The sequence below is a fragment of the Neoarius graeffei genome, chromosome 2, assembly GCF_027579695.1.
Source record: "Neoarius graeffei isolate fNeoGra1 chromosome 2, fNeoGra1.pri, whole genome shotgun sequence".
Taxonomy (NCBI): domain Eukaryota; kingdom Metazoa; phylum Chordata; class Actinopteri; order Siluriformes; family Ariidae; genus Neoarius; species Neoarius graeffei.
In genome coordinates this window covers 24,908,062-24,925,273 of record NC_083570.1, presented here as the reverse complement: position 1 = coordinate 24,925,273, position 17,212 = coordinate 24,908,062, and the positions used below count along the sequence as shown (strand labels likewise).

General features: G+C 43.4%; 1 protein-coding gene across 1 annotated transcript in view; it reads right to left on the bottom strand.

The window, feature by feature from the left end:
- Positions 1-17,212, bottom strand: part of LOC132869202 (capping protein, Arp2/3 and myosin-I linker protein 3-like) — a 250,085-nt gene that overhangs the window by 158,581 nt on the left and 74,292 nt on the right. The window contains exon 9 of the mRNA XM_060902539.1: positions 6,533-6,608. Coding sequence (XP_060758522.1) covers positions 6,533-6,608 — 76 coding nt within the window. The remainder of the gene's footprint in view (positions 1-6,532; positions 6,609-17,212) is intronic.

Sequence of the window (17,212 nt, the reverse complement as noted above, 5' to 3'; positions counted from 1 at the left end):
GACAGTGGTGTCGGCGCGGTACTCTCTCAACGTTCGGAAGGAAAGCTGCACCCCTGCGCTTACTTCTCCCACCGCCTGAGTCCTGCGGAGTCCCGGTACGATGTGGGGGATCGAGAACTGCTAGCGGTCAAACTGGCCCTTGAGGAGTGGAGGCACTGGCTGGAGGGAGCGCAACATCCATTCCTGGTTTGGACTGACCACAAGAACCTGGAGTACCTCCAGCAAGCCAAGAGACTGAACCCTCGACAGGCTAGGTGGGCCCTGTTTTTCAGTCGGTTTGACTTCACCCTCTCGTACCGTCCCGGCTCCAAGAACACCAAACCTGACGCACTGTCCAGGCTGTTCTCTGCCACTAACAGGGAGAATGAAGTCGGGCCTATTATCCCGGTGTCCCGGATTGTGGCCCCTGTCCGCTGGGGTATTGAGGAGGCTGTTCGACGAGCCCAACGCCAGGACCCCGGTCCTGGGACGGGGCCACCGGGCCTCTTGTACGTCCCACATCAAGCCCGGGCCAAGGTTCTCCAGTGGGGTCACTCTTCCCCTCTCACCGCCCACCCGGGAGCTCGAAGGACCCTGGACTTCCTGAAAAGACGCTTCTGGTGGCCTAACATGGAGCAGGAAGTAAGGTCATTTGTCCTGTCCTGTGAGGTTTGCACCAGAACCAAGAACCCACGACAGCGTCCCCAGGGTCTCCTGCATCCTCTGACCATTCCCCGGCGTCCCTGGTCCCACGTGGCAGTCGACTTCATCACGGGTCTCCCTGAGTCACAAGGTAACATGGTCATTTTGGTCATTGTTGACAGATTCTCCAAGGCCTGCCGCTTCATACCTCTGTGCAAACTCCCCTCTGCTCTTGAAACAGCGAAACTTATATTTAATCATGTCTTCCGAGTCTTTGGTCTTCCACAGGACATCGTCTCAGACCGAGGGCCCCAGTTCTCCTCCCGAGTGTGGCACGGGTTCTGCAAGGTCATCGGAGCCACTGTCAGCCTCTCCTCTGGGTTTCACCCACAGTCCAATGGTCAGACGGAGAGGCTCAACCAGGACCTGGAAACCACCCTGCGAGGCCTGGCTATGGATAACCCGACATCGTGGAGCACCTGGCTGCCATGGGCAGAGTACGCCCACAACACCCTGCAGTCATCGGCCACCAAGCTGTCGCCATTCCAGTGCCAATTCGGGTATCAGCCACCTCTGTTCCCGGACCAGGAGGAGGACGCGGGGGTGCCCTCGGTCAACCAATATGTGAGACGGTGTCGCAAGACCTGGAGCAAGGTCAGGAAGACCCTCATACAGACCTCCAGAACCAACCAGACTCAGGCCAACCGCCACAGAAGACCTGCACACACTTTCCGCCCTGGGCAGCGGGTTTGGCTGTCCACTAAGGACCTTCCGCTGCGGGTGGAGAACCGCAAGCTTGCTCCTCGCTACATTGGCCCCTTCAAGGTGGTGCGCAGGGTGAACCCTGTCTCCTACCGGCTTCAGTTGCCCCGGACTCTGAGGATCAACCCCACTTTCCATGTTTCCCTGTTGCGGCCTGTACTGACGTCTACGTATGCCCCTGCCCCTAGGAACCCCCCACCCCCCCGCATCTTCCAGGGGCAGACTGTGTTCACTGTGCATCGCCTGCTTGACTCCCGCCGGGTCCGCGGCGGGTTGCAATATCTGGTGGACTGGGAAGGCTATGGTCCTGAGGAGCGCTGCTGGGTTCCTGCTCGGGATGTCCTGGATAAAGAACTGTGTCGGGACTTCCATTCGGCCCATCCGGATCGCCCTGGGAACGTCAGGAGACGCTCCTAGAGGGGGGGGTCCTGTTAGGACTTGGACTGTTTTGGCCTCTAGAGGCCGCTGTTATTTCCTTTTCGTGTCATATTTATTTTGGCCTCTAGAGGCCGCCACTGTTCCTGTGTTTTGTGTTTTTTTTTGTTAATTGCCTGTTAGTCCTAATTATCTTCACCTGTGTCCTTATTAGTTTGTGTATTTATACCCCTGAGTTCAGTCCTCTTGTCACGGAGTCTTTGTGCTGTTATGTTTATCTCCAGTTTCCGTTGTACTGTGTTTTGTGGATCTTCTGAGCTTTTGCATTTTTGCCTTTTTCTTTTTGAATTATACTCTTTGTTTTTGTTTTTTTGTTTTGCCCTGGATTGTATATAGTGTACATAGTATAAATAAACCTTTTGTTACTTTTTCTACTTCCGCCTCACGCCTCTGCATTTGAGTCATTCCCCTGGTGGCCTAGTGGGGGTTTGCTGGATCATCACACCAACGAACCAGGTTCGAATCCCAGCAAAACCCTAACATCAACTTCTTTCCAATCACGTGAACGTTTCTAAACAGCAGCTCCATCCTCTCCAGCTCAGTTGACTTCATGACAGCCAGAGACTTGAAAGCAATGCTGTCCTGTAGTGAACCAGCCATCTTCACCTGTTTTGATGTTATACTACCGATGTGTGCATTTGACTTTTCGTGGTCCTTTATAGTTTTGAGTTTAAAATTACTGGTTCCTGTCTTTGCCATACTTTCTACAGTCTTCACGGTACATGGTATTTTCGGTTTTGCTATGAACTAGCCAATCTCACCCGAACTTCCATTTGTCATTGAACTGTCTTATCTTCCTATTAGCGTCTTGTTCATCTCCATGGCCGTAGCTGGCCATGAGGCCCCTGAGGTCCGGACCTTGGTAATTTTTAAGAGCTGAAAATACATTTGTTTGCTAAATATTCAACTGGATAAAAAATAAAGAATAACATTAAAACGTCTCCATAAAAAGTGCATTGTTAATTATGTTAAATGTTGATTCTGTCTTCTGTGTCTGTTTTGCACGCGGGGCTCTGAGACCAAGAACACAAAAGTGAATGAGCGCGCGATTCGGGGGAGGAACGCAGTGCAGGAGACACGACCTTTTCATGGTAACCATCAGCGCACTTTCATCAAGCTGTTAAATTTACATTTTCGAAGCAGCGCAGTTGTAGCCTGCCTTGTTTGTGATTTTAAAAATAAATAATTCGATAAGCCAAAGCAATAGAGTGGAAAGTTTCAACTTATGTTTGCCTTGGATAACTTTGCCTCAAACGTGGTGGTATATACTGATTTTTTCCCAGAATTTTTTTTTTTTTGTGTAGGTGTAATAGATGCCAGATTGTTAATGTATCTTAGTTACATAGGCTACATGGTTAGGGTATCTTTTGTCCTCATTGCTTGGGCCAGATCAAACCATTAAACAAGCTTAAATTATTCTTACTCTTGCCACATACATGATTTTTTTTTCAAAACTGATGATATTCAGTTCAAACACCATTAAAAGTAATTTCAGGAATAGATCTCTTGTGTGGCGTGTAATTCACCTCTCATTTAAATATGTCGAAAATTTTTCACCGTGCGCTTTGCGCATCACGGACCTCGGTGATTTTAAAATGCTCCCTCCAGCCCTGCTCATCTCTGCCCCTTTTTTCCTGAGCAGCAGGGTTTGAAACTCCAGCTATATGCCGCCACATAGTGCGCTTGTCAGTCTTCAGCAACTTTGTTGCTTCATTCATTAACCGCAGGTTACCGTATCATTGATTTTATCTGAGACATTAACGAACGTTCTAAACAATTCTAACATGTTGTCAGAATGTTTTGCAGGTGCTCATGGGAGTTGTAGGTGCGTAATATTACATTGCAATGCGTTTATTATATCAGATGCCTTCAGAGAAAACTACAATTAAAATATATTGTCATACCACAGAATAAACCACCCGCCAAAGTGGCTAGTGAGACCAAAGTTATGACCTGCCAAAGCCGAATTTTACCCACATTTGGTGGGTGGGCGGGTGCTAATGTAAAGCCCTGCTGTGTGCTGTGCACTGATAATAAGGTCCCTCTCCTTTTTAGCCTGGAGGACATGGTGTCCATGATTTCTTCAAAGAATTTCTATTTTTGATTATATGGTTTTAACTTGCATTTGGAATTTAGGGGTTCCAAATTATGGAATAGTTTTTCCCATTTGGCAAAGAACTGCTTCTCTATAAAATGTTTCAAAAGATGTTTAAAAGCCCATTTAACTGCTGTTTTGAAATTCTAATTCATACATGACAAATTTTGATATCATTGTTCATATTTTTGTTTTCTTTCATTGCTTTTTTTGTTAGTCATTTTAACTTGTTGATGTTATACATATGTTTTTTTTTATTAGTTTGTTATTATTTTATGTAGTTATAATATTTTTTGTATGTTAATTTTCTATTCTTTATAATTATGAAATTTTACCTATAGGTGGAAGCTTTTAAATAAGCCCATTTGGTTTTTTTGCCTCTCCCTGCACTTTATATTATTTTGTTATCTTTATTTTTTATGTAATTTTAACTGTGCAAAAATAAATAAAATAAATAAATAAATAAATAAATTTGTGGATGCAGTAATGAACTGTTTTCATAGAAGATGGTTTTCTGAAGTGTTCCTGAGCTCATACAGTGATTTCCATGACAGACATATGTCTGGTTTTAATGCCATGTCACCTGACGGCCTGAAGATCACAGGCATCCAATGTCAGTTTTCAGCCTTGTCTCTTGCATACACAGACTTCTCCAGATTCTCTGAATCTTTTATGATATTATGCACCATAGATGATGCGACCCCCAAATCCTTTGCAATTTTACATTGAGGAATGTTATTCTTAAATTATTGCACTGTTTGCCCACACAGTCTTTCACAGAGTGAACCCCTCTCTACCCCTCCCTATCTTTACTTCTGAGAGACTCAGCCTCTTTGGGATGCTCTTTTCATACCCAATCATGTTACCAATTCACCAAATTGGGGGGGTTCGCATTACACAACTTTTACAGGCTTTTGTTGCCCCTGTCCCAACTTTTTTGAAACATGTTGCTGACATCAAATTCAAAATGAACATATATTTTTCAAAAAACAATAAAATGTATTGGTTTCAACATTTGATATGTTGTCTTTGTACTATTTTCAATGAAATATAAGGTTTCCATGATTTGCAGATCTTCACATTCTATTCTTATTTATGTTTTACACAATGTCCCAACTTTTTTGGAATTGGGGCTGTAGTAAATAATAACAATACAAATAAAAATAGCCCTATTCCACAACTGTAGTAATCCATATTATGTCAAGAACCGCTCAACTAATTAAAGAGAAACAAAATTCCATCATTATTTTAAGACATGAGGTGTCTTTTAATTAATAAAAATAAAGAAAAACAATTGAATTAGAAGGTGTCTGAACTTTTTACTGATACTGTAAAGTAGAAAATATAAGCTGTTTTTATATAAATTGCTAACTGAAGATGCTCACTTTGTGTTTTAGGAGGTTTCATATACAGCAATCTGTGTGTGATGATCTAAGGCAGGGGTTCCCAAAGTGTGGTGCGCGCACCCCCGGGGGTGCGCGAGCTGCCACTAGGGGGTGCGCAAGATAAAAAATGTAATGGCGATTTTTAACTCTTCTTCTATGCCGTAACGGTTTTGCAGTAGTTTGTGGCTTCATTAATTAATTCATTCATTCACGATGCTCAACTGGTTGAAATCGGCAAAACTAAATGCCGATCGGCAACTAAACATCGGCAAAGACTGGGAGATGTTGAGAAAGATTTGAGGCTGAGACTGTCTTCAATTACCCCAAACATCGGAGAGCTCTGTGCCAAGATGCAGGCCCATTCGTCGCATTAATATTGGTATGTATTTGGCCAAATGGCATTGATCTTGCTAAAAATATATACTGCTACTGAAAATAGCACCTATATAGCCTACTGACCCACCCACCGTCTGTCTGTCTGTCTCTCGCTGCAGACTGAGCCGCCAGCGCTGCACTTCACAATCAGATGGATCCTCTTCTTTATCTGTTCCTGATATGCTCTTTAATTGTTGTATCTCTTTAAAATGCATATGTTCATAATTATCATTGCTATTTTTACTGTTATTATATGTTAACTTTTTTGCAAATTAAATTCATTCTCAATTCATTTTCATAACCTTGTAATGACAGGGTTGTGTTGTTAGTGTTTTAAACACGGATGAAAATCATATATTTTCCCCATATCTGGCTGGTAGAATACATGCCTCGATGTGATCTCCCTTTGTAATGAATTTGCGCATTTACCGTGTTGCAACATTTTAAAACTGTTACATTTCAATCAAATTCTATCTAATTCAAATACGAGAGCGCATAATATGTTAATGTGATTCAATGTTCTCATTCGAGCATGACGTGCTGCCTTTGTAAGAAAGCTTTGGTGTGTGTTTTTTTTTTTTCCACTTTTGTGGTTTCCTGCAGGTGTGGCAAACGATGTTTGTTAATTTAGCACGATTAAAGATGCTTCCCTTATAAGAAAGTGTGTGGTTTTTTTGAAACTGGGGAACTGGGGGTGCGTCAACCTGGTTGGAGTATAGAAGGGGGTGCGCGGCCAAAAAAAGTTTGGGAACCGCTGATCTAAGGCATTGCAGTGGAGCATAGTCAGTTAGACAATCTGAGCTGGGCTGAACTGATTAATTGACTAAGGTAAATATAAAGCAGAGGACAGGATAGTTACGATGCGCATGTCTTTGCAGTAGAGTTTGGTGAACCATGTATTGTAGGCCATGGATGCAACAATGACTGCCAGATCTCTGCAAGAGAAACACAATTATGCATAAGTAAGGTTTTATTCTATTCTTGGCATCCACATCAGGTTATTTGCTGTTAAATGTCTTAAAGAGGATTATTTTGGATTTTATTTTTATGGAACCAAATGCAACAATGCCGCCAACAACAGTAGAAAAAATACACAGAATGGTATGAAGTGGACATTGGGTCTGATTCTGTTCTAGCCTGTAGATTCATGCAGCTTATGAATCCATGTAACTTTGATGTCTTAGATTTGTAGAAATGTGGCTGAATTTTGTTTTATTTCATTCCAATGAAGTTATAAGAAACAGTGTTCATATAGACATCACTTCGTCCAAATCCAGGACTTCCTGAAGCACCAGAATTTGATTTTCCAAGTCTTTGGAGTTGATTTCATGTTACTATTTTTAAAGTAAAAGCTAGCTCTGATCAACATCAATTTCCAGGCATGCTGGATTACATTTACATTTAACAGGCATCGCTTATGACATCCTTATTGAAACACTCAAGCTGAGTAACAGCTCAATTATACAGCCAAAAGTATTTGACACCTGACCATCATGCCCATACGTTGGCATGCAAAAGTTTGGACACCCTTGCTTAAAATGTCTGTTACTGTGAATAGTTAAGTGAGCAGAAGCAGAACTGATCACCAAAAGGCATAAAGGTAAATATGACACATTTAATATTTTCAGCAAGATTAAGTTTTTGCTTCCATCATTTACAGATACACCCTTTTTTCTCCAAACATACCTTTGCACATTGTGGCCAAAAAGTTCTATGTTGACTTTATCAGTTCACAGGACTTGTTTCCAAAATGCATCAGGCTTGTTTAGATGTTCATTTTCAAATATCAAATGCTGAATTTTGTAGCAAGGACACAGGAAAGGTTTTCTTCTGATGACTCTACCATGAAGGCCATATTTGTTCAGGTGCCACTGCACAGTAGAATAGTGCACCACCACTCCAGAGTCTGCTAAATCTTCCTGAAGGTCTTTTGCAGTCACAGGGTTTTTTATTTGCTTTTCTAGCAAGCCAACGAGCAGTTCTTTCAGAAAGTTTTCTTGGTCTTCCAGACCTCACCTTGACCTCCACCGTTCCTGTTAACTGCCATTTCTTAATCGCATTAGGAACTGAGGAAACAGCTTCCTGAAAACGCTTTGCTATCTTCTTGTAGCCTTCTCCTGCTTTGTGAGCATCAATTATTTTATTTTTCAGAATGCTAGGCAGTTGCTTAGAGGAGCCCGTGGCTGTTGATTTTAGGGACAAGTTTAAGTCAACAGAGATTTTATACAGCTTTGAAATGTGCATCACCTGGCCTTTCCTAACGATGAATGTGAACAAGTGACAGCTCAGTAAGCTAATTAAGGTCTGGAGCCTTGGTAAAAGTTACCGGGGAACTCAAATATATTGGGGTGCCCAAACTTTTGCATGGTTTTCCTTTCATTTTTTCACTCTACAATTGTACAAATATTGCCTAAAATGTTGAAAACAAATGTGTCATCTTTATCTTTATGCCTTTTGGTGATCAGTTCATCTTCTGCTCATTTAACTATTCACAGTAACAGACACTTTAATTAAGGGTGGCCAAACTTTTGCATGCCCTTGTTAAACATCTTATTCCATATTTAGTCCCTCTTTACTGTTATAATAACTTCCATTCTTCTGGGAAGGCTTTCTACTAGATTTTGTAGGGATTTGATTTGGAACAGGTTTGGCCCTCTTAGATCCATCCATCCATTATCCATAACTGCTTATCCTGCACAGGGTCACGAGCAAGCTGGAGCCTATCCCAGCTGACTATGGGCAAGAGGCAGGGTACACCCTGGACAAGTTGCCAGATCATTGCAGGGCTGACATATTGAGACAAACAACCATTCACACCTATGGTCAATTAAGAGCCACCAATTAACCTAACCTGCATGTCTTACTGTGGGGGAAACCGGAGCACCCGGAAGAAACCCACAGGGAGAACATGCAGACTCCACACAGAAAGGCCCCCGTCGGACACTGGGCTCAAACCCAGAACCTTCTAACCACTACACCACTGTGCCGCCCCTCTTAGTTCCAGTGAAGGGAAAGTATAATTCTACAGTATAGAAAATCGTTTTAGACAATTATGTGCTTTTTGCTCAGCAGCGACATGTGGGTGTGATGGTCAGGTGGCCACACACTTAACCTGATAGGTATGAATGAATGAAGTGAACTTTGGAGAAAAAGCATGTAATGTTTACAGAATGTTCAAATTTGAATCTTGATTACTCTTACACAATCTTAATAATAAGCAAAACAGCCATGTCTGGAGTTGTAGTCTGATGTTTTCACTGTTTTTGAAGAAAATATGGTCTGCAGCAGTACTTTCCCAAACCATACATTCAATATGCATAGGACGTAAATACAGTATCAACACACATACACACACATTTACTTAACTATGTAACTTGCTAACAAAAATACACATGATTCCATCAAATCAGCTAACAACACTTATTTTGTGTCATTGTTTTTTGTTTTGTACTATTTTTGGAAATGACATTCGGTAAAAATGAACGTAATGCCAAATTCATTGATTAGCTAGCATTAACCAGCTAATTAATGCAAACAAACTTGATATTAGCAGGCTATCTTGCACCAACCAGCTACTTTTTTTTTTTACAAACACGCCACTTACAATGCTGCTGTTTTGTAATGATTGTTGATGTTACTCGTTATTGGATCAGATATAATTTACACTTTATTTGAAACCCAAGTTCCTGATGTGAATGTTATTATTGTACATCAATGTTGACAATGACCTGCTGTTTTTCCGAAGTAAAAACAGTGCCATCACATGGTCTGAGCATGAGATTTCTAGGCTACTGCTATGTAACCAAGTTCAAATTTCAATCAGCTTAAAAATAGTTATCTACGGAAACGTATTACTGCCATGGCAGAAAAAGAAAAGCGGATCAGTATCACTTTACGTAAAAGTTTATTGTTATAACAAGATGTTTGTCATATTCTAACAAGATAATTTTATGTAAAAACTTATCATGTTATAACAAGAAAGCTTTCTCAGAGGGTGGGAGTGACAAAAAAAAATCACAAGACTGAAGCTTTGCACTCTCCCCCACAGCACTTTAGTGTCTGTGGGGGAGAGTGCAGGAGGAAGTTAATACCCTCCCGCTGAGGGGGTCTGGGGGGCCTCCCCCAGAAAATTTTGCATTTCTAGGTGCTCTCTAGTGCATTCTAGTGCTATCTCAGCCAAAATTTTACTGCTTGGAAGACATCACAATTTGGCTGAAATAGCACTAGAATGCACCAGAGAGCACCATTAAACCTCACTACTGTTCCTAAAAGTTTGGAAAGAAACACAACATATTGGTATTTCTGAGCAATTTTAATAATTAATAAACATTATAACAAATTAACCTGAGTTGAACTTCTTACTGACTTTTGAGTCCGTTAAGCACATTCTTACCTTCTTTCTTAATCTATTAATACTGGCAACATTCAAGTCCATTAACCACATTCTGAATTTATTCCTTAATACTAGCAACATTTTAAAAGTCCATCAATCAAATTTTGAAAGAGAATACAACATTTGTACCACAAAAGGTTGAACAAGTCCCAGATAGTTATACACAACTGTTGGGTCAATGTAGCTGGCATAATTATGTACAGTATCATGCCCATTCATTTTAGTGAGTTAGTGAATATAAGTGAGAATCATGAGGAGAAAAGAACTGCTGTAAGAAAGCCTAAGTGTATATCCATCCATTATCTGTAGCCACTTATCCTGTCCTACAGGGTCGCAGGCAAGCTGGAGCCTATCCCAGCTGACTATGGGCGAGAGGCAGGGTACACCCTGGACAAGTCACCAGATCATCACAGGACTGACACATAGACACAGACAACCATTCATGCTCACATTCACACATACGGTCAATTTAAAGCCACCAATTAGCCTAATCTGCATGCCTTTGGACTGTAGGGGAAACCGGAGCACCCAGAGGAAACCCACGCGGACACGGGGAGAACATGCAAACTCCACACAGAAAGGCCCTCGCCGGCCACTGGGCTCGAATCCAGGACTTTCTTGCTGTGAGGCGACAGTGCTAACCACTACACTATTGTGCCACCCTCCTGAGTGTGTATATGGAGATCTATTCTTAAACCACAGACATGTCTCATATGTTCTGCTAGATCTACCTATGGCATATGTCTCGGCTATTATCACAATATGTTAGCTTTTAAAAGCTATCAGCTATAAACACGATAAAACACCATTTACTGTTTACCTGGAATTGACAGTTACAACCAGTCACAGACTTACCCACACTTCAGCACCTGGGAGAGCCTGAGTGTGAGCCTGTGCAGCAAAGAGGCTTCTGTGGTTGGCATCCTCTGCATGTTTATGAAGTGATTTTTTCCAATTGGAGCCATAGTTTATGGTATGAGAACACAGAATACAGAAAGCCCGACCAGGCAACTGGAACGTTCGACACCACATTTTTAGTGGCCATCCCAATGTCTCATATCTCATCTCATTATCTCTAGCCGCTTTATCCTGATCTACAGGGTCGCGGGCAAGCTGGAGCTTATCCCAGCTGACTACGGGCGAAAGGCGGGGTACACCCTGGACAAGTCGCCAGGTCATCACAGGGCTGACACATAGACACAGACAACCATTCATACTCACATTCACACCTACGGTCAATTTAGAGTCACCAGTTAACCTAACCTGCATGTCTTTGGACTGTGGGGGAAACCGGAGCACCTGGAGGAAACCCACGCAGACACGGGGAGAACATGCACACTCCGCACAGAAAGGCCCTCGCCGGCCACGGGACTTGAACCCGGACCCTCTTGTTGTGAGGCGACAGCGCTAACCACTACACCACCGTGCCGCCCCCCATCCCAATGTGTCAAGTTCATTTATCCAAGCCCAGCACCACCTGTTTTTTATTCTTGGGTCTTCATATAGAGGCTTTGCACCATCACGTGACCCCATAGCAATGGTAACTACACCGCCATAACAGGGGGCACACTTGTAGTGCTTCATTCAGCCGAGTTAGTTGTTATTGACCGGTATTATATTTGCTGCATTTCTGGATATGCAAATCATTTTGAATGAAACAAAGACATCAGATTTTTTAATTTACCAAAAGTAATTCATCATTGGGGGAAAAAATTGAGAAATTTCTAAACATAGAAGGGAAAATGGGAAAAAAACATTCGGCAGGACTCGGTGTTGAACAGAGAGGTCAAAAACCCTCTCATGCTCACTTCATTTCCAAGAAGGTAAGAATTCCAAAAATGATATTAATTTCACAACTACAGCACGGTGCTCACTCTTATACAGAGAAGTGAACATGAGCAACACAGCAGCTCAGCAGACCCTAACCTTCACCGAGACTTAAAGTGCATTTATATTCGGGGATCCTTCGGAGCACGTTGTGCACGCGCTTGGGACCCAGTAGTTATGTGAAATACCTGATGCTAATTTGAGCACAATCAGCACGCGCATGTAAGGACGCTGTTTTCACAAAGACTTTGTGAATTATTCTGTCAGCTATGCAGTGGTAGACGGAGCTAAGTGCAGGAAGAGTCTTTATTAGCAGGCGTGATATTTACAAAACCAAAATACAAATGAAACCGAAAGCAGAGTCATAAAAATGGCTACAAACAAACATGACAGTGATAATGATCATACTTCATAAAGGCTCTGTGTACTGACTGCACTCGCTCACAGGACCCAGTAATTATGGGAAACACCTGATGGTGATTTGAGTGCAATCAGCAAGTGCAGATAAGGACACAGAGGCTTTGTGAAGTATTATCATTATCACAGTCATGTTTGTTTGTAGCCATGTTTATGATACTGCTTTCATTTTTGTAAATATCATGCCTGCTAATAAACACTCTTCCTGCACTTACATCCGTCTGATGAATGAAACATGACTGTCGTGTTATGGACAGTGCTCATCTTCTATGTACAGCATACCAGTCAAGCAGTGCTTTGCAGCCAGAAATTCCTTAACGGTGGCCCATAGTAGATGCGTAGACACAGTGAAATAGTAGACACCATGAAATGCGTGACTAAGGCATGTTTTTCAGGGGATTTTTTTCAGTTGATTTTTTTTTTTACACTTTAGAATTTTTTCAAAAGACGGAAATTCGTCTGTAGACGGAAATTTCCCACCCCTGCTTTCTTGTTATAACAATACACTATTTATCTTGTTACATGATTTGATTAAGTTCTTTCTACTTCTGCCAAAGACCAACTTATCTCCTTATTGTCAGTAACAACGTTGAGAGCGACAGCTCGAAATGGACTACAAACATGGACTCTCTTAACTACAATTCCCAAGACTCACAGCGCCCTCTGTCACCTGAGTTCTAATTACTCCTGTCTCTCATTCCACTAATCACTATCCCTGCTACTTTAACCCCTCTCTCACACCTCACAGACGCGAAGTATCGTCCACTGTTTACTCCTGCATACCGAGCCGTTTGTTTACTCTGTTTGCCTTCTAGTTGCTTCGACCCTGTTTCTCGTTATTCTCACCATGCTCTCTAGTTTAGTCTATTTTACTCTGTTTGCTGATCGATCAACCCCTGCCTGTTTTCTTGACTACAATTCTCATCTTGTGATTTGGCTTGGTCTCCAGTTTGCTTCCCTGCTCTCCCCTGCACATACATCTGTAAGTACCTGCACCCTGACAGGATACTTCGCCAACATGGATGCAGCAGAAGAGGCAAAGCAGACTGCTCTGAGTGCTCAGGGACACTTACTGGGAGAACATCAGCAGATGCTTGCCAACCTAAACACCCAGATGGCTCAGCTCACTGCTGTAATGTCGCAGGCCCTCCTAACATGTCCCGAATCCTCCACCACCTCCATTAAACTTCTCCCACTGCCTGAGAAATATACTGGTGATGCAGTAAACTATAAGGGATTCTTACTTCAATGTTCAATATATTTGTCGCCATGCCCTGCTATTTCAGATTAACAGAAAATAGCAAATTTTATCTCACTTTTAATGGGCAAAGCACTGCAGTGGGCAAGTGCCATTTGGAAGAGTGGAGGTAAGCACACCACATCATATGATAACTTCCTTAAACTGTTTAAATGAGTTTTTGATCATGAACCGGAAGGCGTAGAGGTCGGCAAAAGTCTCCACACCATCAAAAAAGGTTCAAGAAAAGTGGCAGAATATGCACTGGCATATATAAGTGGCAGAATATTTCCAAACTCTCGCCACAGCCAGCAGATGGAACAAGCCAGCTCTAAAGGCAGTGTTTCACCAAGTCCTACGCCCAGAGATGCTCAGTGAACTTGCGCGCAGAGACAAACATCTCTCTCTTGATTCTCTTATCGATCTTGCCATCCGTCTGGACTATCTAATTTCCAGCCGCCCATCCTTGAAGGAGGAGAGTAGATTGAGTCCACCCACTGATGCTCCAACACCCATGGAGGTTTCTCATATGCGGCTTAAACGCACTGAACGGGATAGACAGAAGTGAGATGGGCTGTGTTTCTACTGTGGGAGTTCTAGTCATCTTATTACTCAGTGCCTGGTATGGTCACCTCGCAACAACCCTGCTGAGACCACATCCAGCCTAGTGAGTCCCGTGCTCCCATTTAAAAAACAATCTTTCAAAATACCCGTATTGTTGAAGCTGCCCTCCTCGACCCACATACTCGCTGCCTTTGTTGATCCAGGCGCGGAAGGCAATTTCATCGACAGCTCGATTGTCCAGAGGTATAATCTGCCCACAGACTCCCTGCAGAGCCCACTCAGTATCAGAACCATTGACGGAGGCCCAATAGGGGAGGGTCTTGTAACCACTCGAACTGCTCCCCTGCACATCCAGGTGGGGGTCCTGCACTCTGAGCTTTTGTTACTCCTTGTAACTTCAACTGCCCATCACAACATAATCCTGGGCTATCCAAGGTTGCAACTGCATGACCCCCTAATTTCCTGGTAGAATAAGGAGATATTACAGTGGTCACCTGCTTGTTTTCAAAGCTGTCACCTAGGCCCTCAGCTGAATGTCTCTTCCACCTCCATGGAGAATCCACAGCTTGACACCCTAGAAAATGTTCCAGAATGTTACATGGACTTAAAAGAAGCTTTTAACAAAGGTAAAGCCTGTGGTCTGCCCCCTCACCATACATACGACTGTGCGATTTACCTCCTACCAGGCATTTCTCCACCTCGCAGCCAAATCTATCCCCTGTCTCAAACTGAACAAAAGGCGATGAAGGAGTACATTCCGGAAACCCTCAAACAGGGGTACATTCACCCCTCCACATCACCAGTGTCTGCAGGGTTTTTATTTGTGGAGAAGAAGGGGGGGTCCTTTGTCCTTGTATTGACTATAGAGGTCTCAACCAAATTTCAGTTAAGTACCCATATATCCTCTTCCCTTGGTACCTCTGGCCCTAGAGCAACTGCGCTTAGCCAAGATCTTTTCAAAATTAGATCTACACAGTGCCTATAACCTGGTCTGAATTCGTGAGGGGGATGAATGGAAGACAGCATTCAGTACTGCCACCAGCCATTTCGAGTGCCAAGTCATGCCTTATGGCCTCTCTTCAGCACCAAGTGTTTTTCAATGCTTGATTAATGATGTCCTTCATGACATGTTGGGGAGATATGTAGTAGCATACATTGACAATATCCTGATATACTCCCCTGATGAAGTGAGTCACCTGAAGCATGTCAGGTCAGTACTCCAATGCCTGCATGAGAACCATCTATACGTCAAAGCTGAAAAGTGCGAATTTCACCTGCGTCAGATCTCATTCTTGGGGTACATTATCAGTGCCAAAGGAGTCAGCATGGACCAAGCGAAGGTATCTGCAGTAACTTCCTTGCTTGTACCTACCTCAGTCAAGGAACTCCAATGTTTCTTGGGGTTAGCCAACTTCTATCGCTGTTTCATTCGCAACTTCAGTTCAATTGCTGCCCCATTGACCTCCCTTCTGAGAAAGGGTCCCAAATGCCTCCAGTGGACACCAGCAGCTGAGGAGGTCTTCGCCAAGTTCAAGACAGCCTTCACTACAGCCCCTATACTTCAGCATTCTGACCCAACTAGACCATTCATTGTGGAGGTAGATGCCTCTGAAACTGGGATAGAGGGTGTCCTCTCACAGCGTTTTGGAGAAAAACCCAAACTCCACCCAGTGGCATTTTTTTCTAAGAAACTTACTCAAGCAGAAAGAAACTATGACATCTGAAACCAGGAACTGCTAGCCATCAAGTTAGCCCTGGAGGAGTGGAGGCACTGGTTGGAGGGAGCTACACATCCTTTTGTCATTCTAACTGACCATAAAAATCTCGAATATCTCAAGGCAGCTAGAAGACTTAACCCACGTCAAGCCAGAGAGGCATTGTTTTTTACACGATTCCACTTCACAACTTCTTACCATCCAGACACCAAGAATACTAAGGCAGACGCCCTGCCTAGGATCCACAGCTCTTCCCCACATAATCCTGAACCACATCCCATCCAAGCACCTGAATGCTTCATCCAAGCAATTTTGTGGGATCTAGACAAGGAAATAAGAGACTCTCAACCAACAGCTCCTCCTGAGAACTGTCCTCCCGGCCTCCTATATGAACCTAACAACCTTAGGGGAAGACTCATCACTTGGGCACATGCATCACCAGCCACTGGTCACCCTCGCAGTAATCGTACACACCAGTTGTTACGAACTAAGTCCTGGTGGGAGAACATGCAGACTGACATTAATCATTTCATCTCATTCTGCACTGAATGCACCCAAGCCAAGGTACCAAGAGTTCCACCTGCTGGAAAGCTCTGTCATCTCCCAGTACTACAAAGACCCTGGTCTCACCTGGCCATTGATTTCATCACTGAGCTACCCCCATCACAAGGCAACACAGCCATCTTGGTTATAATAGATAGATTCTCCAAGGCTCTTAGACTGATTCCACTACCTGGCCTCTCCACAGCCTTCCAAACTGCAGAGTTATTATTTCAACATGTATTTCAATATTTTGAGCTCCCAGAAGACATTGTCAGTGACCGGGGCCCTCAGCTCATCTCCAGTTTCTGGTCCTGTTTTATGGAGCAGCTAGGAGTATCTGTGAGCCTTACTTCTGGTTATCATCCCCAGTCCAACGGCCAGGTAGAGCAAGCTAACCAAGAAGTGGGGTACTTCCTGAGAATATTCTGCATGCAGAACCAGGGGGACTGGGCACGATTCATCCTGTGGGCCGAGTATGCACAGAACTCCCTCAGATACTCAGTAACACAACTTACACCTTTCCAGTGCATGCTTAGTTACCAGCCTCCCCTGTTCCCATGGGATGACGCACCTTCATGTGTTCAAGCAGTTGATGAATGGTTCTCGCGGAGCCAAAAGGTATGGGAGGAGGTTCGCCAGCGTATTGAAGCTGTCAACACCAAGTACAAAGAGTATGCACATAAGCATAGAAGCAAGAATGCCAAATTCTCCCCAGGAGACAGAGTATGGGTCTCCAAAAGAGATCTCAAGGACCTCAACACATGCAAAGAGTTACAGGCATGGTACGTCGGGCCATACAAGGTACTACAATGCATTAATGAGGTCTCTTACAGGCTGGAACCT